The 21,593-nt window shown below is 46.6% G+C and overlaps 1 protein-coding gene across 4 annotated transcripts; it reads left to right on the top strand.

Moving 5' to 3' along the window:
• Window positions 1-459: 459 nt before the first annotated feature.
• On the top strand, window positions 460-12,184 carry LOC129682374 (tumor necrosis factor receptor superfamily member 22-like). Of its 4 annotated transcripts, none has more exons than XM_055614713.1 (6): window positions 460-528; window positions 4,670-4,775; window positions 8,335-8,463; window positions 10,270-10,381; window positions 11,141-11,214; window positions 12,095-12,184. In XM_055614713.1, the coding sequence occupies exons 1-6, from the start codon at window positions 463-465 to the stop codon at window positions 12,166-12,168; spliced, it is 561 nt and encodes a 186-aa protein (XP_055470688.1). In that variant the 5' UTR covers window positions 460-462; the 3' UTR covers window positions 12,169-12,184. The 4 variants fall into 4 exon arrangements, with proteins under 4 accessions (XP_055470688.1, XP_055470691.1, XP_055470690.1 ...); XM_055614715.1 differs by lacking the exon at window positions 460-528 and adding an exon at window positions 4,246-4,363; XM_055614714.1 differs by lacking the exon at window positions 460-528 and adding an exon at window positions 4,345-4,395.
• The last annotated feature ends 9,409 nt before the right edge of the window (window positions 12,185-21,593 follow it).

Below are 21,593 nucleotides of genomic sequence, written 5' to 3'. Positions count from 1 at the left end.
TGGCTTGTGCTGCGCCGCCTAGTGGTTTGAAGACTCAACAACTTGATCTGACTGGAGCCACTGTCCCTTATTGAGGGGCAAGCTCAGACTTTCCCCCAAAACCTTGCCCTGCAGTTTTTTTCTCCCACGCAGTGAAAGCTTTACAAGATCAATATACCGTGATGAAAAAAAAGAAAGCAAAGAATCCTACTCTAGCTTGCTGCTTGCAACAAATATGATTGTTTAACGACTTCAGTAGGGTTTAAAATTACATCTGTGTTTATAGAAAACTAGATATTACAAGTGGTGAGTGTTTCTTTGTAGCGCTGACTCGTCCAGGAGGCGCGTAGAGTGGAGGCGCGGGACACGCCCAGGAGGTTGGGCAACCTTACGGACAGCCAGTTACAGAGAGGACGGGGGGTGGGGTTGGTAAGCTAAATCCTATAAACAGAAGCACTCGCCAAGAGCGGCGCACATTGAGTCATGGTCCTCTGTCCTGCGCTGGTCTCCAATCCGAGTCTCTGGCTGCTGCCCCTGCTCCTGATGCTGGTGAGTGGATTCCGCCGCAGGCCTCAGAGCTGAGACTTGCGTCCCGGCACCGGGTCTCGTAGCTTCACCGGAGGGGGGGGGGGGGGGGGGGGGGGGGGGGGGCTGGCGGTGAACAGGTTGCGGGGCCCGTGAGGCGCCGGGGACCACCGCCAGCGCGGTCAGGAGTCGGGAGTGGGGCCTTGGAGCAGGGGACTGGCGGGCCAAGCGTCCGCCCGGAGAAGGGTGTCTCGTCGGTCCCTGAGCGCTGGGACGAGCGGGGCACGCCTCCCCGCTCTTCCTCGTCGGAAAGCGGTCAACCGCGGCGCGTGCGATGAGAAAGAGTATCTCCTGAGGCTTTGCCGCCGGGAGCTCTTCCTTTCCTCCGGCCGGCCGGGGCACACAGTTGTAGGCTCGCGCGCATGCTCTTCGTGGGTCTGGCAAGGCTGGTCCCGAGAGGTGTAGTAACTACTACTAGAAGTGAAAAAAAAAAAAAAAAAAAAAAAAAAAAACCTGTGTGGAAGGAAGGGCTCTACCTACTACTGCCTTTCATTCACGGGTCTTTCTGATCTCTGCAAGTTTGTCCCAAGATCGCTCCTTGCCTCTTGAATAGTGAACTGCAGTTAAATTTAAGTTAGTGGGCAGCTTGGGCTACATAGCGAGCTCCAGGCCAGCCAGAGCTGCACAGAGAAAAACTCAGAAAAACAAACAAATGAACAACATTTCATTTGTTGTTCATAGACAGCCCTGTAAATGACCTTTTAGTTGCAGCCAACTTCATTTTATGCTAGTTTTCTCTCTCTTACGTCTTGTTTGGTATCACACACCTATAATCTCAACTCTCAGGAGGCAGAGGCAGAAGAATTACCACGATTTTTAGTTCAGCCTGGTCTCTAATAGAAATTTCCAACCCAGCTGAGGTTGAAGACCCTGTCTTCAAAACCAAAAAACAAGCAGAAAAAGGTTTATGTTTTATAAACTTGTAAGGATATAGCGTTTTACAGCACATTTAGATTTTTAATTTCAACAACAACAGAAATCCTTAGGTTGTTCTGAGATAGTAGTCGAGCAGTCAGAGACCATTTACATGTAATCCGGCTTTTAAAATCACCAAAGGTGGGGGGGGGGGGTGGAGAGATGGCTCAGTGGCAACTGTCTGTAACCCCAGTTCCTGTAATGTCTACCCTCATATAGACATACATGGAGGCAAAACACAAATGTAAATGAAATCACCAAAGGGATTCGCTGTTCAATGGAATGGGCCGGTCCCTCTAGCCTGTACACTCCCTGGGCAGGCTGCCAATTTCAATGGGCTTTAAGGTTTACGGTGCTTTGGGCACGGCGTACAGATTACACAAGTCCTCCTGACGAGTGGGACCCAGACCTCGAGTGGATATTGACTCTGCCAACTTCTCTGCCCCTCCCATCTGCGACTCAGAAGCACCCTGCCTGTCAGAGAAGTCTTGGCCCTGCATTTTGTGTTCCAGAAATCCCCAGAAACAATCTAAATAGACAATGTTGTAAAGAAAACGTGGGTGGAAAAAACGTGACTCAAATGATGCCACAAAAAAGAAGGTTCTTCAAAGAGAGATTGACTGGGTGTGGTAGTGCACGCTTTTAATCCCAGCATTGGGAAACACAGGCAGGCAGATGTTGGTGAGCTTGAGGCCAGCCTGGTCTACATAATGAGTTCCAGGAGAGCCAGGACTGTATAGTGAGGCACTGTCTTATAAAAATCAGAATAAAAGACTGAGATAACATCTCTTTAAAGAATACAAAAAAAAAAAAATAGTAGTTCATGACCTGTGGGTTTTAGGGCCAACACTTCGTGCTAGAGTTTGGTCAGCCTCCTATCCCTGGTGTCCTGGAACTCCCTCTGTAGACCAAGCTGACCTTGAGCTCTGGGATCTGCCTGCCTCTGCCTCCCAAGTGCTAGGATTAAAGGCGTGGGCCATAAAGATATCTTAACAAATTCACCTGTGGTCATTGTCCTTCCTACATGAAAGAACAGGTGAAGCTGGCAACATCAAGAGAGAAAAATAGTGAGTATGGCCTCCAGGGGGTGATGAAAATTTGTCAGATTAGACAGACAAGAATGGTGAAGATGACACCAAGATGAAGGTGATGAAGCTAATAACTCAAAAAAAAAATAAATAAAAAGACTCCTGCCCAACTTGAGTAAATAAAAGAAAATTGAGTTAATGCAAAAATAAATGGGTGGAACTACCCAAATGATCCTAATCTAAAAATAGACAATGTTGTAAAGAAAACGTGGGTGGAAAAAACGTGACTCAAATGATGCCACAAAAAAGAAGGTTCTTCAAAGAGAGATTGACTGGGTGTGGTAGTGAAAGTGAAAATCCTTCAGCCAAAAAGTTTATCTCACTTATTGAAGAAACATTGCTGAAGGCGAGAGCTCAGAACTGTGAGGAGGAAAAAGAAGTTTGTGAGGAGAACGCTAGTAGTGAGTGAGATTGGAGCAGAATAGTAAGGAGGAATGAGGACAGCTCCCAGGAATGTAGAGACAGGTCCTAAACGTTGCTGCTGTGAAGAATTATTTTCAAGAGTGTGTGCCACGCAGCTGTAAGTATAAAGAAGAGCACCTCAGCTTGGTGGTTTCTTAGGCACAGAGTTCAAGTGATCTGTTTAGGCAAAACATCAAGGCAAGTCACTCAGAGAAGGAGGTGGGGAGGAGACAGAATGTGCTAGGCACATACCAACTGTTCTACATGCATTATTTAATCTAACCCTAAGTATATTACTTTCCCCATTTTACAGATGAGAAAAGTGAGACGAAGGTAACTACTTTTTTCCAGGCACCTATTAATTTATGTGTGATAATTAATTTGTGTGATATCATGGCCCCACACACATGTTGTTCTTTCAATCTCCTGTCAATGATCACCACTTCAAATTCTTTTTTTTTTTTTTTTTTTTGCCTCTGTTTCATGTAGCATGTATCAGTATCTGGAGTGCATGAAAAAAAAAAAAAAAGTACTGGCTACTCTTGTAGAGAAACCAGGTTCAGTTCCCAGCACTCACATAAGACAGCTTATTATCTGTGATTCTAGTGCCAGGATTCTAATGCCCTCTTCTGGCCTCCTCCGTCACTGCACTCACAGCGTATACATACGTAAAAGCAGGCTCATGCTCATACACACAAATATAAATCTTTAAAACCATCTGTTGCAAGGCTAGAAATGTAGCATTCTGCTAATGAGGGCCCAGTGTGTGAGCCCTGGTTTTAATCCTCCGCACTACAATAAAACAAAACAGAATCTCGTTATTTCTTTACAGTTACTTGAGGCTTAGAGTGATGAAATACCAAATAAAATTAGATTTTCTTTTTTAAGGATTTGATTTATTTTTATTTTATGTGTGTGAGTGTTCCCTGCAAACCTGCCAATTGTCTACAATTCCTGAGGAGGCTGGAAATGGGCACCATATTCTCATGAGCTGGAGTTACAGGTGGTTTATGAGCCTCCCACATCAGTGCTAGGAACCAAACTCTGGCCTTTTCGAAAGAACAACATATGCTTTTTTGGGTTGTTTTTGTTTGTTTGTTTGTTTGTTTGTTTTGCTTGCTTGCTTGTTTGCTTTGTTTTTCAAAACAGGGTTTCTCTGTGCAGCCCTAGCTGTCCTGGAACTCGCTCTGTAAAGCAGGCTGGCTTCAAACTCAGAGAGATTTGCCTGCCTATGCCTCCTGAGTGCTGGGATTAAAGATGTGCGCCACCAGGCCCAGCCAGCATATTCTCTTAAATGCCATCTCTCCAGCCCAAGAAATGCCTCTCAAACTTTTGGTTCGAACTGGTGCCTCCATCTGCAGCCCCACCGCAGGAAGCAGCCATCAAAGCTTGAGGTTTGGAGAGCCTCAAGGTTTGGAGGGTCCTGGTAGGTCACAAGTTGCACTGCAACACAAGCCGCTGGCTGCTAGAAGAGAACTGGGGGAAGGATGGAATGATCCTGCTGTGCAAACAGCAGTGAGCCACCAGACTTTATAGTGACCTGTTGGGCAGCCTCCTCCGGGCAAGTGTGGTTCTTCAGCATGGCATCAGATAGTCCCTGCCCTGTCTCCACAAGAAGGCCCCCGCCTTGCTATTTCCCTTTTCACCATCATCCACAGTTACCAGTCAATAAATTTAAGCTTCCCCTTGTCCTTTGCCAGCTACAGGTAACTGCTATGCCACTCTCCAGAGAAAGCCAGAACATCTCCAGCTGCGGCAGTGATGAGTACCTGTCTATGGGCCACTGCTGCAAGTTATGTCCTGCAGGTGAGTTCTTTGTCTGACCCAGTGCCAGAGCATAGACATGGGTGGCATTTGAGGCACGCTGGAGGCTGTACAGAGTGAAGTGGGTGTGGGCCGGGGAGCTCAGCTCAGCCACTGCGTACTCTCTCAGACTCTGGGAAGTGTCTTCTAACCCAAGCACACAGACCCCCAAAGGAGGCCCTCTGTGTGTTCAAGGGTCGGTGTGAATGTTTATACCAAGGCCTCACTAGTGGAGGGCCACCCACCTATCCACCCTCCATGATGAGGGAGCCGGGAGGGTTGATTTCGACTCCCTGTACTCGCCACAGGCAGGGGGAAACCCCCATCCCCACACTGCCACCACTTCCAGCGGAGACGTCCGAGCCGGGAGATCTGAGGTAGCTTGCTGAGGTCACCGTGTGTGTTGGTGGCAGTGGCCATGCTTGTACTTGCACTCTCAGCTAAGCTGACAGAGGGCACGTGTCCCGTGTCGGGACCCCTGGTTGTGGGACTCGCTGTGGGGAGATGTGAACACCATCTGCTCACTCCTGCTAAGTCGAGGAGAACAAACCAAAGAAACAATTTACCAAAGCATGGTTTGGTGAATCATTGAGTTTATCGGAGTCCCCTTCAGGAGCATAGGTGGCTGAGGTGACTGCATCATTGTGACCACGCCCCCCAAGTGGGGGACCACTTAGTAAAGCTGTTTGCCCAAAGCTCTCTGCACAACTTACCCGGAGCTGGACTCTCCCACTCTAGAGATTGCTTAGTGTCTTAGTCAGTCGCCATGATAACTCTCATAAAGGAAAACATTTAATTGGGGCTTGATTGCAGTTCAAAGGTTTGGTCCATTATCATAAAGGCGCGAAGCCTGACCACAGGCAGGCAGACGTGCTGCTGGAGAAGTAGCTGAGAGTTTACATCTGTATCTGCGGGCAGCAGGAAAACACAGACGCTGGGCCTGGCTTGGACCCTTGAAACCTAAAAGCCCACCCCCAGTGACACACTTCCTCCAACAAGGCTGTACCTCTTAATCCTCTCAGATAGTGTCACTCCCTGGTGACCAAGCGTTCAAATGTGTGTATGACCCTATGGGGACCATTTTTATTCAAGCCACCACACTTACTGCTCACACAACCCTGGTCAGAGCCTTTGACTCTTGTAACTTCCCGAGTCCTCCCTTCAGGAAGGAAGGTTCAGTTTAAAGGAAGTTACTCCACAAGAGCCTCTAAGCTTAGGAATTTTCTCAAAGGACCCAGACCACACAGAAAAGCTGCCACCTTCCTAGTAAGGGCTCATTACAACAAAAGGTTAAAATTACATAGTAGACCCAGGCATGAAACTTACACCTGCCCTCAGGTGTATAATTTGTCAGGGCAGCTCACCAAACCATGGTTCATAGGGTCTTCATGACTCATGGAGGAACACATAATGGGCTGCAGATACTTGGGGTGACCCAAGCCCCCCAAGTCTGTCAGCACAAATGTACCAGAAATCACACCAAGCCCCAGGCTACTATGGTGAATGAAGGCACTCTTAGGAGGCTTGTCCTGTGGGACACCCAAGCCTACTGAAGTGACACCATCCGGGACCCATGCCCCATGCCCTGTTTCCCTAGATAAACCATTTATTTAGCTTATTGTTCTTTACACTCCTCAGCCTGGCAGAAGTCTCCTTGCAAAGTCCAGTTCCCAGCCATTGAGAGAGGTTTGTGTGCAATGTAGGCAGAGCCATGTGGGGCCAGAGTGAAAATACTTATGGCTGTAAGCCTCAGGTTCTCTCCACCCTCCCCACCCCTGGAACAGAGCAGAGGCGTTCCTCCAGAGACAGAACACAGATGGGCAGTAAAGAGGCACATCGCTCTTACAAGTTTAGTTGGCCAGTCTGGGCCCTACGCAGGCACACCATGGCAGCCCTTGACAGCCAGTGTCGGCCTGTCCCTGCTACCTCCAAACATTCCTTCAGGAGAAGGCCATCTCCCGATACCAGCAGACAAGCAGGTTTGAAGCCAGTGCTACAGACAGCGGAAGGCACTACAGGGATACTGTACTGTGTCCCCAAAACTAGACTGGCCACTTCCCAAAATTTAGAGCTTGATTTTAACATTCTTCTCTATGGCCGCTCACATTCTCATTTCAAGCTGGATTGTAATAAAAGACAGAAAAAACAAAAACAGGGATGGCTCAGCAATTAAGAGAGCTTGTTGCTCTGGCAGGGGACCCAAGATTGGTTCCCAGCACCCACATCAGGCATCTCACAAGCACCTATGATTCCAGATGGTCTAATGCCCTCTTTGCTCTCTATGGGCACCTGCATATATATGGGCAGACAGACACAAACGCAAGTAATAAAAAGAAATCTTAAAAACTACAATCAACTCTTGTAAATGAAAAACTATTGATGGCCAAATGCATATGAGAGCCAAACAGCAAGACTCAGCCAGGTGTCCACCTTGCTCACTTCAGGCCTAGCTGAAGACCCAGACTGACCCTGTCGCTTCCCATCGCTTGAACCTTTGAGTCCATCACCTCCAGCCTCACTCCACTGGTCTCTTTTTTCAATGGTCACCTGGTCATGAGTGTCTGCAGCTGTCCTTCAGGGAACACACAAGAGTAACATGCTTGCTGGATTTTGTCATTTCCCCATAGTTAGTAGTTTATAGTTTTCTCTACGATTAATAGGGAAGAGCTGCCTGAACATTTCCTCCCCCACCTCCTCCTCTCCACTCCATGGACCAGGCTGACTTCCAGCTCACAGAAATCTACCTGCTTCTGCCTCCCCAGATTCATCTGAACGATTCTCAGTTGGCAGCAGAGAGCCTGAACTAAGAAGTTCAAAATGGTCCCAGGGGAAGCTGGTAGGATGGAAATACTGTCCTGCCTTCAGGAAAGACTTAAAAAGCTGAGTGTGCTGGTTCACACCTGTAGTGCCAGCACTCAGAAATGGAGGCAGTGGTCTTTGCAGACCAGGCCAACCTATAGAGTTCCAGGCTAGCCTTTATCTCAAAATAGACAAATAGATAGATAGACAGATAGATAGACAGATAGATAGAAGTAGAAAGAAAAAAGCTAAGCATGGTAGCTCAAGCCCATTATTATCCCAACACTCAGGAGAATAGGTAGGAACACTGCTATAAATTCCTGGCCAACTTGAGCCACACTGTGAAAGCCTGTATCAGTACCACAAATAACAACAAAAGAGGCCTGAGAAAGAAAGTTCTGGGTGACATGCTTATGAGGCAGTAAATGGAAGTGAGCTGATTTTACCCAGGTCTCAACTGCCTCTCGGAACACTGGGACTGCCATTCAAAGGGAGAACATGGGGCTTGAAGGGCAGGAGCGAGTCAGAGGAGTCCATTCTACTCACCCAGGGTCATTTGGCTCCTAGACCCCTGAGGGTCAGATATCCACAGGAATGAGAGCAGCTCAGGGAGCCAGCAGCCCTACAGATCCTCAAGCAGGTTGTGACATCCCAGTGATTATTCTGAACTTGTGCTAAAGACATTGAGCCTGCCCAGAGCAACACGGGCCTTTTCCTCTGTGTACCTGGAGCAAGACTGATCCCTGTGTCCCCTTATCTGCAGGTATGTTTGTCCAGGAGCACTGCCGGATACCCCACACCCAAGGACAATGTGAGAAATGTTACCAAGGGACGTTCACAGAGGCTCCTAATGGCCTAGAGTCTTGTAGGCTTTGCTCCAGGTGTCATAAAGGTGATTATGTGACTGAGCAGAGGCCGGACTAGGACTGATGTTCACTGTCTCGCTGTGAAAATTGGCAATAGAGTCAGAAGCATGATAGTCCAGCACTTGGATGGAGCAGTCATGGCTGATGGATGCCAGGACGAAGCCAGAGTCCCCACTGGCATAAAGTTTGTTTCTTACAGATGGGCCATGGCTGAGCAACATTTAATCCCAGCTCACAGGAAGCAGAAGCAGTTCAAGGCCAGTGTGTTTATATCATGAGATCCAGGGCAGTTTCAAAGGCTACACAGTGAGAGCCTGTCTCAAAACCAAACCAAGGCAAAATTATTATGAGTGAGAGGGACTCAGAGTAAGAACAATATCAGAAAAATCACAATCACAAAGACAGCCTTCTGCCATTTTTTTTAAGAGCATTTTTCTCCTAGTTGGCAATTGAATGCAGAACCTAGTAAAATACATGCTGGTAACGAGAAAAATCATACCTCCAAGAATAAGCAATCATGTGTGCAAGCTCCCACACACATAGAGCTTAAAGAGTAGAGCAGCAGCCGTGTGGATCCCCGAAGGCAGCAGAGAGAAGAGGCACAGGCCTGCAGGAGTCACCAACAAGATACAGCAAATGTGATAAAATGTTCTCAAAAGCTTTAAGCAGACCGAGCATGGTGGCATGTGCCTTTAACCCCAGCAGTCTGGAGGCAGACCTCTGTGAGTTCAAAGGCCAGCCTGGCCTACACAGTGAATTTAAAGACAGCCAGAACTACATAGTGAGACTCTGTCTCAAAAAAACAAAACAAAGCAAACAGACTTCAAGCAGTTGCTGGGGCCCTGGGTGCAGCTCAGTGGTAGAATGCTTGCCTAGAATGCAAACGATCTGGGTGTGTTCCCTGGCATTATGGGGGGGAAATCTGTTTTGTATGTGCACGCATGTGTGTCTGCATACACACACTCCTATGTCACTGACTCGTGTTAAACTAGGTGGCAAATACTCCAATACCTCATGCCTGGCATTAGCATCACCTAAGTGTAAAGATGGAAGCAGGCTTAGTATGGTGGCACACAGCTCTGACACCGGAGCTCAGAAGGCAGAGATAGGAAGGGCACATCAGTGTGTGATCAGCCTGATCTATGTTGTAAGTTCTAGGCCATCCAGGACCATATAGAGAAATACTGACTCAAACAAAACAAAAATCGGGCCCATATTCCACTATCATAGATCCCTGAGGCTCTAAGTCATCTGCAGAGAGCTGGGCTGAGAGTCCTCTCTGCCTATGCCGCCTGCTGCACTCTGAATGGACACTTCCTAGCTTTGGAGAACTATGGGAAATGACGTTTATAGGCTGAGTGTTTGTGGTACCCTGAACTATAGACACAAGGTTAAAATGGAACACCCTAGTGGGAAAACCATCTTTACAAGCCGTTGAGTCAGGACCCGCCAGAGGTCTGGACACACGGTCACTAGGTGCTCTTCAGCAAAGAATAAGGTGATTAAATATGGCACCGTCAGAGATGTCTGATGGAGGTGGTGGCCTCAGGAGGGGGAACCTTGTGGGGCAGCAGTGGGCATACAGAGCAGGACCACCTGTGACGGAGGCGCCAGGGCTGTTGTGCGGGATGCTGGACAATGGACCTCCCAAGCCATCACCTCAGGTCTAAGGGTGAGGATGTTCATGGCAGTGCTGTTAAGCACTCAGTGCATCTGTCATGGGGAGTAAAGCTTGTACTGGGGCACGATGATCCTCTTAGGTATTGGTGGGCTCTGTGTACATATGTGAGGATGCTCACCTGGACCTGACCCTATTCTTCCCTGGATTGCAGACCAGAAAATCATAGCCAATTGCTCTGCCACCAGTGACCAGAAATGCCAGTGCCAAACTCAGCTTTACTGCAATGACCCAAATTTCCCAGAAACCTGCCTCCCACTTAGCAAGTAAGTAACACTGTGGCGTTGGTAGCTTTGTGCGATGCCTGAATGGCCACTAATGTCCAGAGAGGGGGACAGTCTGTGTCACAACTAGGCAGTGGGCATTGTGGAGTGGAGACTCTGTGGTTGGGGTGGTGCAGAACTTATTGCTGGAGATCTCCAAGGCTAATGTGCTTGAGAGAAAGTAGACATCATCTGGCAAGAGACTCCGTTTTCCTGAGTGATATCTTCCAGGAGGGTTCTTCAGTGTATTTGTCCTTGGGAGGGCTGGGGAAAGCCTCATTCATTCTCAGGAAGGTAGGACCAGGTTACACTGTGTGTTGGGGTGGGGGGGGACTGCAGGGCAAGGTTTTTGGGAAAAGCCTGAGCTTGCCCCTTAATAAGGGACAGTGGCTCTAGTCAAATCAAGTTGTTGAGTCTTCAAACCACTAGGCGGCGCAGCACAAGCCACAGAGCCAATAAGTTGTTGCTCTCTGGAACCTAAAATCTGGTAAGGGCAGAGAGGCCACTCCTCTTCCTCACTCTGAGGCCACCAAAGAGGCTATGGGCGTCAACGGAGGAGGGAAATGGAGCAAATGTTGTGTATTGAGTGGGGATCACATGATCGTGTCTGAGATGCCAGTGGGGCTGGTGAAAGCTGTGTGGCCAGAGCCCTGTTTCAGAACTTGGGTCATGATGCTACCTGCTGTGGTTGGGAGTGGCATTAAGCCCTTTCTGGACAGCAGGAGAGGTCTGGCAGGAAGAACTGAGGCTGTCTCTCTGCAGGTGTCCCCAGGGAGTCCCTGTCCTCCAGAAACGCAACTCCACAGCAAACACATTGTGTAATCCATCTACCTCAGGTAAGACAGATTTATTTTTAGTTCCTATGACTGTCTGCTTGTTGAATATTCATTCAGTTTGCATACCGTAGCATCAACTGTTTCAAGGTGGACATCCAAGTGACACTGAATACCATCCCTCCATCTGTTACAATGTGTCCCCCAAAAGCATGTCTCTGTTAGCCATGTCCCAGGCTGACCTGCCTCAGTGGCCTGGCCTGTCTGGGTGGTTCCCAGAGGTAGAGTCTGGAGCCCTGAGTGTCCTGTTTTCTCTAAAAACACTTTACATGTGGGGGTGTGTACATGTATGTCTACTTCCACGTGTGCAGGAGGTGTCAGATCACCTAGGACTGGAGTCACAGATGCTTGTGAGCCACCACGTGCATGCTGGGAACTGAACCCGGGTCCCCTGCAAGGGCACCTTAACCACTGAGCCATCTCTCCAGACACCTCCCCGCCCCAAGTGTCGTGTTTTAAGGCTGATCTAGGTTGAAGCTGTGCCAGGGCCCCTCATTCCCTTTCATGACTGAATCATCATTGTCCAACCCACATTGTCTTCATTCATGTGTGAATGGAATTTATAATAATTCTTTACAATAAGTAGACCCTTGAGCCAAACATTCTGTAGGGGAAAAGCAGCCTCTTCAATAAATAATGCTGGCCAAAGAACTTACACATGTGAAAGAATGAAGCTGGAACCCCATTTAACAATATATGTAAAAATTAGGCCTTGGGCTGAAGCTCAATGGTAGGGAATTTTCCTAGCATGCATGACACCCTGAATTCCAGCCCAATACTACCAAAAATTACAGTAAATTCAACTGGGGCACACTGGCCATGGCCTGTACTTCCAGCACTCTGTTCTTGACTTGACCTAATTTTTTGTTTTTCCCACTTTTAGATCACAGAAACCGGCTATTCCTACTGACAACACTAATTCCAATCTTGCTAATTGCTGGTGTCTACAATGCCTAAGAGAATAAAGGTTCTACATGTGTTGTCTTAGTTACTGTCTTATTGCTGTGAAGAGACACCATGACAAGGTGTCTTTTTTGGTTTGCTTGTTTGTTTGTTTGTTTGTTTGTTTCTCGAGACAAGGTTTCTCTGTGTAACAGAGCCCTGGCTGTCTTGTACTGGCTTTGTAGACCAGGCTGCCTCAGACTCACAGAGATCCAGACCAAGGCAACTCTTATAAAGGAAAACATTTAATTGGGATTGGTTTACAGTTTCAGAGATTTAGTCCATTATCATCACTGTGGGAAGCATGGCAGCGTGCAGGCAGACATGGTCATGCTGGAGAAGGAGCTGAGAGTTCTACATCATGATCCACAAGCAGATCCACGGAGCATAGCTGGAGCATAGGACCTCAAAGCCTGCCTCCACAGAGACACGCTTTCCCCAACAAAGCCACACTTATTCCAAAAAGGCCCCAACTCCTAACAGTGCTACTTCCTATGGGCCAAGCGGGGACAGTTTAGATTAAGGCAAGTCCTTGGTGTCAGATCCAAAATAAACTCAGGAAAAATGGTTACCTGTGGTGCCTGTTAGCAGACCAAAGAGCTTGCTGGCCTCCAGGCTCACTCAGTGCCTGTGGCTCCTCTTACCCTAAACTTCTCCAGCTCATGGGCTTCCCTTCCTCCGTTTCTCATTCCTAAATAACCGCTCCATTTTGGCCATGTGCTTCCTTGGGTCTCCATCTCTTGACATTCTCTTGTACCTGCTCTCTCTTGGTCCTTTCTTTTTCTCCCTCTTCCCACCCTTCCTCTCAAGACCTGGTCCAGTCTGCTGGCCATGTAAGTCTACTGCTTTCTCTCTCTGCTCTGGACTCTTCCAAATGTCTCTCACTGTACTATCCTTTATATCTACAATAAAAACCTCCCTAACCATAATTGGAATGGTCGTGTCCTCACCTTATGCATCTGGTGCCCCGAAACCCAGGAGGAGCATATATGAGCCCCTTGCAAGGAGCTTGCCCTCTGCTAGCCAAACCACACTGTTGATTTGACTCTCTTAAGGTGTGGATGGATGGATGGATGGATGGATGGATGGATGGATGAGTGGGTGGGTGGGTGGGTGGATGGATGGATGGATATTTATTTCTGCTGGCTTCTGCCACCACAGTTGCCTCCAAATCTAGAGTTCTCCTCAATCACTTTTTCCCTCCACCTGTTCTACCCGTTGTCTCTCCTTGTCTTCTCAGGAAGTTTCCTCTCAGTCTCTGGCTCATGGAGCCTGCTAAATCCTGGGAGCCCACCACATGGGCATCTCTCTGCTAAGACAGTTGTCCCTCTTCCCTCTATGTGAACCCTCCTTCTTCCAAAGCCTCTCCCAGTCCACCTCTTCAGCTGCTTTCTTCTCTATCTGCTCTACCCACTCATCTCTCCTCCTCTCCCGGGTAAGCGTCACCCTGGAGCTGCCTGCTTTGTCTACCATGACTGTAAAAGCCACATAGGAAACTAGGAAGCTCCCTCTCACCCTCCCAGGCCCCTATCGGGTAAAAAGGAATGCCTGTCCTCTATGATTTTGGATATTTCTCTCCGTCTTTAAGTGAACTGTAAATCTCACAGTTTGCTTGGGGACACCCGGATAGAAATTCTTGTCCTGGAGCATTTACCCTTCTCTCTTCTGCCTTGGTCCTTCCTATTTATCAGCACCTCCTTGAAGTCCTGAGCTTCCTCATGCTCAGGGTCTCTTGCCTTCTCTGTTGGGGCACCCCCTCCCTTCCCCCTATCATATCTCGCTCTCTCCTCCTCTCTCTCTTCATCTTCATCTAATAAACATCTTTCATATAAAATCTGCTGTATGCATCATCATTTCATTGGTCCTAACAGGCGGGCCAGCTGACAGCCACAGGGTCTAATTTTTTTTTTTTTTTGAAAGGTAAGCCACTGATCATTACCATGGCCAAGCTTTTGAATAAGCATCTCCTTAGCAATACCCCTCCACTCATCCATATATAAGTGGAAAAGCCTATCTGTTAATGTCAGGAAGTGATAAGGCCAAGGTGAAAAGCAGGCCTTATTTAGTCTGTCTGAAGGCTAAAGGGTACCCTCAGGCCCCAATCCAGGAATCCAGAGCCTACACTATCCTATGGACCCCCAAAATTCCCTGACTTGCCTTTTCGTTGATGGGACAGGAAATCCCAAGGTTGTCTGTTTATGTGACCTGGACAAGGATCTCCTCTGTTGGGCAGCCCGACAGAGAAAGGGGGGAGGGTAAGAGGGCAAGAGAGCAGGGCAAGAGCACAAAAAAAGTGGCAGGTTGATATTTTTCAGGAGAAACTTAACCATGCCTGCTAGGTGTGGCTACCTGGTAGGCAACACATGATGATACCATAGGTTGCTAGGCAGCCCAGAAGCAGGCCACCTAAATACTAACATTCCTCCTTTTTTCTATAATTAAAAAATGAGGAGCTTGGGCTTCTTGTGTAAGGCAAGTTAAAGTATATAAACTTAGGTTCATTGCAAGCAGCTCTTGGTTGACATGCAAGGGGGTAAGAGAGAGAGGGAAAAAATAATAGCAACAAAATATCCAGATTACATGGTCAAGAGGAGGGGAAGCCTCTGCCCTGGAAAGTTCAGGGTAGAGAGTTGCCAGCCACACAAGGCAGCAGGTAGGAGCTGAGGAATGCTGGGAGAAGCTAGAGCTACTTGTCCTGGGCCTGAAGCACACCATTCCAGCCTATTGTTAGTAATAAGTGAATAATGGGCGTAGATTCTCTTCTGGCTCCTTCCTGCTGACACTGAGGGTGCTGTAGGGAGGCCAAAAGGCTGAAATGCTGGCCAAGTCCAGGAAGAACAGGCTGTTTTGAAGCTCTGAAAAGGCAGAAGGCTTTCGTGAAGAAGAAGACGGGACAAAAGCTTGATCTTAACCTTTAGTATAATTACACATTATGGAGATTTAAACTCTTGAGCTTGGAACCATGATAGTGGGTAGTATAGTGGGATGTTTTTGTATTAAAGTTAGATTAATAAATCAGAGCTCTATTGATAAAGGTCAAAGCTCTGGACAGTCAATATAACAGTAGCATAGCAACAGGAGGAAATATTAAGCATTTTTACCTATTTAGGATACCTTAAATTCACCTTAGGCCTTGCAACCTTTATAACTTGCATTTACCAACCTTAAAACACTTTCTTAGACCCTCAAACAACATTTTCCTTCGGCCTTTGTATCTAGTCATTTACCATGAGACATAGGTGAGACTGCTGTGGACGGTTTTTGTCCTTTAGCTAAATGGATGGTAAAAGGTTCCATCTGAGGCCTGTTTCGAGTCTGGCAACAAGGCATATTGTGCCTAGACCTGACAATAGCAACTCTAGGACTCATGCTTAAGCCTAGTCTCCTGAATATGAAGATAACCGAAAAGGCATCTGAAGTCTCCCAAAGACAGAAGTTAGCAATATGTCTGTGGGACCTGAGCGTAAGGCCAAAACAGACCTGCAATGTTACCGTGGGCTGGGGGAGGGTAGTGGAGATCTCTGAATAAAGGAGCTGTTTGTCCTCCACCAGGCCAAGGAGCTCAAAAGCTGGAAGTGTCTGTGGCTCTTGTGCTGGTTGAGCCTCCGTGGTTGGGCACAGAGGATAAGCCTGCGTGAGAGCAATTTGACTTCCAAAAGCCAGTCTTCCAGTAGGCAGTGTGTGGTTTGTTGAGGCAGCCGCAGGACCAGTGTCCCCTTTGGCTACATTTGAAACAGGCAGAGTTGACTTTTGGTGGGATGGGGCATTGCAGACCGCTTGTTTTCTGTGTGGGAATGCTGAGAGCCTCAGAGCAGCAGCCAAGGTCCAAGCATAGTTTTTGCTGTAGATGGGTCTGCCCGGAAGGCTCCCCTCTTATTATTTTTACCAACTACTGTATGGTGACTCAGGGACCATCCTCAGCTGTTTATTAGAGATGGCAGTGAGACCATGTTTGCATCTGTAGGGCTCTCAATATATTTTTGGACATGTTAGAGAACTTGATCATCTATGAGATGACTGACTATTAACTTGTGTTTGTTAACCATCAAATATTAGGATTTCTGTTTTGTCCCTATTAAGCTGGAGCCTTAAAAGTCATAAATATATTCCATTAAAGTGAGAGCATAACAGTTTTCTGTATGATTTAGTATATAAAAAGTTCATAGCTTATAAAAGTCTAATGCTATACTATAGATTAATAATAATACCATTTTTAGAAAACAAGACCAAGTATATTTTAACCTTTTGATAGTGAAGATATAACACAATGATAAAGTTTTAACATAAATGCCTCTAAAATTAATAGATCTTAATTTAGAGTATTGGTAAAAGCTTGTGCATAGTAACCCCTGAGTTGTGAGTTTTTAAACCAACAATATGGTAGAACAATGTAAAGCAATTTTAAAGTTACATTTGAATACCAAATCTATTAGCCAGAAAGCCTAGTGGTGAATCTGGATCAAAGGCAGCTCATTGCAGGAGAAACAGCATTTATTAATTTAGGAATTTATAAAGATATAGGCAATTAGATGTATATTTTGAATTAGCTTAATTTGAATAGACTTTTATAACTTTGAAATCTTAGCATTATATAAAAATTATTTTGAACCAGGGTTGAATCATATATATTGTAAAACATAACTTTGAATTTTTATAAAAATCCATACCAATTTAAAATGAGGCCTGTTGCTGTCCTAGTCTAAAAGGAGATAAAATAAACAGAGAATTAATTGTGATTAAAATTGTTCATACCACGTGGTCACCTTAAGGTTTACAGTTTAAGATTTTTTTGAGAGTATAAAAAGAAATCAGAGAGTATATTTATTGAGATAGCAGGCAGAGAGAAACTAAACTTTGAGAAAAGAGAAATAGGAAATTGTTTTTTACTTCACGGATCGCTCTTAGTGTTACTGGATATTAAACATTTGAGTAGGGCAAATATAGGTGTAGAGGCCAGAGGTTTCCCTAAGAGGAGAGAATATGAGGAAGCCATTCCTGTGAATGAGAAAGGGGAAATGGAAGTAGACCATGCAGCTACTGGTTCGTCAACCAAAAAAGCACGGCAGGTCATGGGCTTAGCCTGGCTAAGCCCGAGAACCTCAGTGCCTGGTACCAGGGCTTTATCAACAGTAAGGCCAAGTTTCTGTAAAGGGAATCTCATCCACAGGAAAGGGTAGGGGAAGACAGGCAGCTTTAGAATGGAGGTAGGAAGGGGCACAGTAGCCTTTTAGGTCCTATAAGAGACTGCAGTTTTGCAACTCTGAAAACAGTGGGACAGAAACAAACTAGTAAAAGCAGCTGGCTGTGAGGGAAACCACATCGGTTTCTGTTTGTTTGTTTTATAACCAAGATAGTGGCCAATCATGTGACTGCCCTTAATTGCCCTAAGTTAAGATGGCTGTAAAACCATGTGCATGCCCTTAGTGGAGATGGCAGTGAAGCCATGGTTTCACCCTCCTTATCCCAAAATCAACATGGTGGCTAGCCACGTGCAGTATGTGGCATAGTGGCATAGCGAGACCAGGTGCTTGCAGGTGGGATGGCTGTCCCGGCCGGTTCGAAACTCTCTGTGTCCGTGTAGCATGACTGATCGGAAGTCTGCACAACTGAAAACCCTCCTCTGCAAGCCATCCTCTCGTGGAAGGCATTCCATGGGAGATTTAAAATCTCACCTGTGGGGTCTGAGGCAGCAGGGCAATTTAAAGCCATCTGTGTGTGGGCAGGGTCCCCAGCAATTGCTTACCTAACAGCAATAGTTTAGAAGCAGGCTGTGTCTGTGGGCATGAGTGTTTTAGTTTCCTCAAGCCAATTTTGGCACAGTGTGAATGTCCACCATGTCTCGAGCACACAACAGGATGCCGAGTCAGAGCAGCAGTGAGCAGGACAGGTGTGTGTGGTAAAGGCAGGGAAGTTGAGAGAAAGTGTAGGTTTTAAGACAGAGGTGTTTGAGTGGTGGTTAGGGATAGGTAGAACAGAAAAAAAAATCTATTGCAGACATCATAGTCCAATTAAAGTGGTCCTGGCATGACCAGACCAGGTACTACCAGAAGAGCCCTTCCCAACCAATGCACCAATATTAGAACCAATGAACTGATGATGCGCACAGCAGATTTTATATGAAAGAGGTTTATTAGATGGAGATGAAGAGAAAAGGAGAGAGTGAAATATGATGGGGGAAGGGAGGGAGCTCCCTGACAGAAAAAGGGGAGAGGGTAAGAGGACAAGAGGGAAAGAGATGAGAGGGCAAGAGAGCAACAAAGTGGTGGGTTGATCTTTTTAAGGAGAAACTTAACCATGCCTGCCAGATGTGGCTACCTGGCAGGTGACACATGATGACATCACAAGTTGCTAGGCAACCCAGAAGCAGACTGCCTAAATATGAATACCTGCTCCCTTCATGGAGGTCAGATCCCAGGTACATGGCCTTTCTGCTGCAGAGGTGTGCCTTCTTGGTGGACATCCCATATCTCAGCCTTCTAGAAACCCTTCAGTGACCAGTTTGCAGGCATCTATGTTCACAGCTGTGATAAGAATGTCAGCCACATACTATAGTAACATTACCTGGGAAAACTTCAGGCAATATTTGCTCAGATCTACCATCCAACCATGGTAGGAGAGTTTTTGAAATCCTGTGGTAGTCAGGTCTAAGTCCATTGAAGTGGTTGTTCAGATCAGTCCATTCAAAGGCAAACAGGAGTTGATGTTTAAGGGCCAGAATTGTATTGAAAAAAAAAATCTTTTAAGTCCAAGACAATATATATGTACATATGCCTGTATAATTATGTGTGTGTGTGTGTGTGTGTGTGTGTGTGTGTGTGTGTGTGTGTGTGTGTCAGCCTGATGATAGCATACTCAACAGTGTTGGGGACTGTGGGGTGAATGTCCTCCACCGTCTTGTTGACTTCCTTTAAATCTTGTACCAGCTGGTAATTGTTTGTCCCTGGTTTCTGTATGGAAAGTAGTAGAGTGTTCCATGGGGACCTACAAGGCGCTAGGATTCCTGAATCTCTCAATCTGTTTATATATATATTGATTCCTTGTTGGGCTTCCTGACTCAAGGAATAGTGATGCAGCTATATGGGTTCTACCAAAGCCTTGAGTTGGATGGGGACTGGAGGCTCATGTTTGGTGAGTTCAGGAGGGTTGCCTTTGGCCCAGGCTGTTATTTAAAAAACAACAACAAAAACTAAATCCCAGACGTTCTATTTTACCAATTGTTATTGATCAGGCATCTCAACCACCTACCCCAGGGACCCAGTGACAGCAGGATACATCATCACTAGCTCCCAAGATGGAAAACATTCTCACTGTCACCTTGAGTTGGGCATATTCCCCTGTGCATGTGCTGCCTCCTCTTATAAAGACCAGTCCCTCCTCTCTTCACTCTTCCCTCCACCCTCTCCCAGAGGCAGCCTCTGCATACCTGCTCCCGATAAACCTCCCATGTGAGATCTGCAACATGGTGTGACTTTATGGTGCTTAGATCATAACACCAAGACAGACTCAGGAACCAGATGCTGGGATGAAAACCTGCTAGCTCAAAGAGACATAGAAAGCTCCCAGCTGACCTTCCTACTCCACTGACTTCCCAGAAGGAAAAAGCCACATTGTCTCCACACTGTCTTAAATACCTTCCTTCTCAATGGTCCTCCTTTCTGCTTACTTATGTTCATTCCCTGTCAGCTGGTTACTTGCTCTGCCTATTGATCTATGGTTGACTTTATTTAGCTCTTAAGTTAAAGGTGTGTGCTAGGGCTGAGCCACACCACAAGTACTTGTTTACAGTAAACAGAAAGTTTTAGGACCAAAGGCTGAGCCATACCACCATTAGAAACAGATTTTTCCTGTTCACAATCTCTGGGTTCACAACGTGATCAAATATCCTGCATCACCAGACCCCAAGGAAACTTGTCTTGAAAATAGGCTGATAGGTTATCATGTTGGTGAGGGAGGTCTCATGGGGGGTGGGGAGTATCAGTACATATTCTTCGCCTAAGGGAAGGGTGACTAACATCTCTGCCCTGTTGCCCAACCCTGCAAATTTTACCTTAATGAACTCATCATTAAAGGTAATTTTAGTCTGAAGTTTGTATAACAAGTCTCGTCCCAAGACAGGATAGGGGCATTCAGGAATAACCAGAAAAGAGTGTGTAACAGTACCTTTTCAGGGGTTCACACGGTATTTTCATTGTCCAGGAGTATTGTTTAGAACTGGTTGCTCTTTGCACCAAGGTAGGTCTCAGTGGCTAGAGGCCCCTTTGGTTCCTTGCACATCACAGTGTCTACCAGAAAGTCAGTTGCTTCACCTCCATTTTCAAAGTTACCATGGACTCAGGGAGGTGATCAAGGCCTGACCTCCTCAGTCCTCATCCAGTCCCATGACCTTGGTCTTGCTGGTGCTGGGTCGTTTAGGACATTCTCCCTTCCAATGTTGTAATTTTTTTTGCAATAAGCACATTGGTTTCTTTGCAGCCCAGTGGTGGGCTTCTCTTGCCTTTTATCAGTGGCCTGTCACTTTTGAAATCTGGATCTCGGCATGGTCCCTCTAGTTTCTTGGAAGACAGTCACCATAGTTCAAGCCATCTATTTTGTCTGCCAATCATCTGGGTGTCCCTGCTATTAAAGACTCAGGAGTCAACCTCAACCAATTTAGACAGGTTTTCTCCTTCAAAGCCCTCCAGTCTCTAAAGTTTCTTCCAGATATCAGGGCAGACTGGGTTACAAAGGCAATATTTATGGCCCTACTGTTTTCTTCTGCTTCTAGTGTGAGTTCAATAGGCTTCCAGGAGGCATTCCAAAGAGGCCAAGGGAGATTCCTCTGGTCCCCGGCTAACTTTTTTGACAAGTTTGTGGGCCATCTGTCAGCTGCTTGGAAACCTCCTAAGAAAGTCTGGCAAGCCGAGCATGGTGGCACACACCTGTATTCTCAGCACTCAGGTAGGCAGAGGCAGGCAGATGTCTGTGAGTTCGAGGCCAACCTGGTCTGGTCTACAAAGTAAGCCCAGAACAGCCAGGGCTTGTTACACAGAGAAATCTTGTCGCGAACCCTCCTCCCACCCCCAACTCCCACCCCTCCAAAAAAAGAAAAAAAGTCTGATGAAAGACCTTAAGGAACGCCTTACCTACTGCTGCATTAGAGTCCCAGTCTGGGTACATGGATGGGAAATAGTCCCAATGGTCATGGGATTGGTTGAAGGTTGACCATTATCATCAGGAACTAATTTCCTGGTTTCCCAGAGGATACAATGTATTCTCTTTCCTCTTAGGTGAGTTGTAGACAATCATCCCAAATTGGCTGATGGGTATAGAAAAGAGTCTCCAGGATAGAAATTAAACCCTGGGATTTCTCTGAAAAAGAAGGATTCTGATTCTTCCAATTGTAAAGGTTACTGGTCAAGAAGGGAGTATAGACTATAAAAGGAGTGCCCTCTGGCCCCCTT

This window comes from Psammomys obesus, unplaced genomic scaffold, assembly GCF_907164565.1.
Source record: "Psammomys obesus unplaced genomic scaffold, mPsaObe1.curated_primary_1811, whole genome shotgun sequence".
Classification (NCBI taxonomy): Eukaryota; Metazoa; Chordata; class Mammalia; order Rodentia; family Muridae; genus Psammomys; species Psammomys obesus.
Note: the sequence above shows the minus strand (reverse complement) of the source record. Positions and strands in the feature narration are given on the sequence as shown.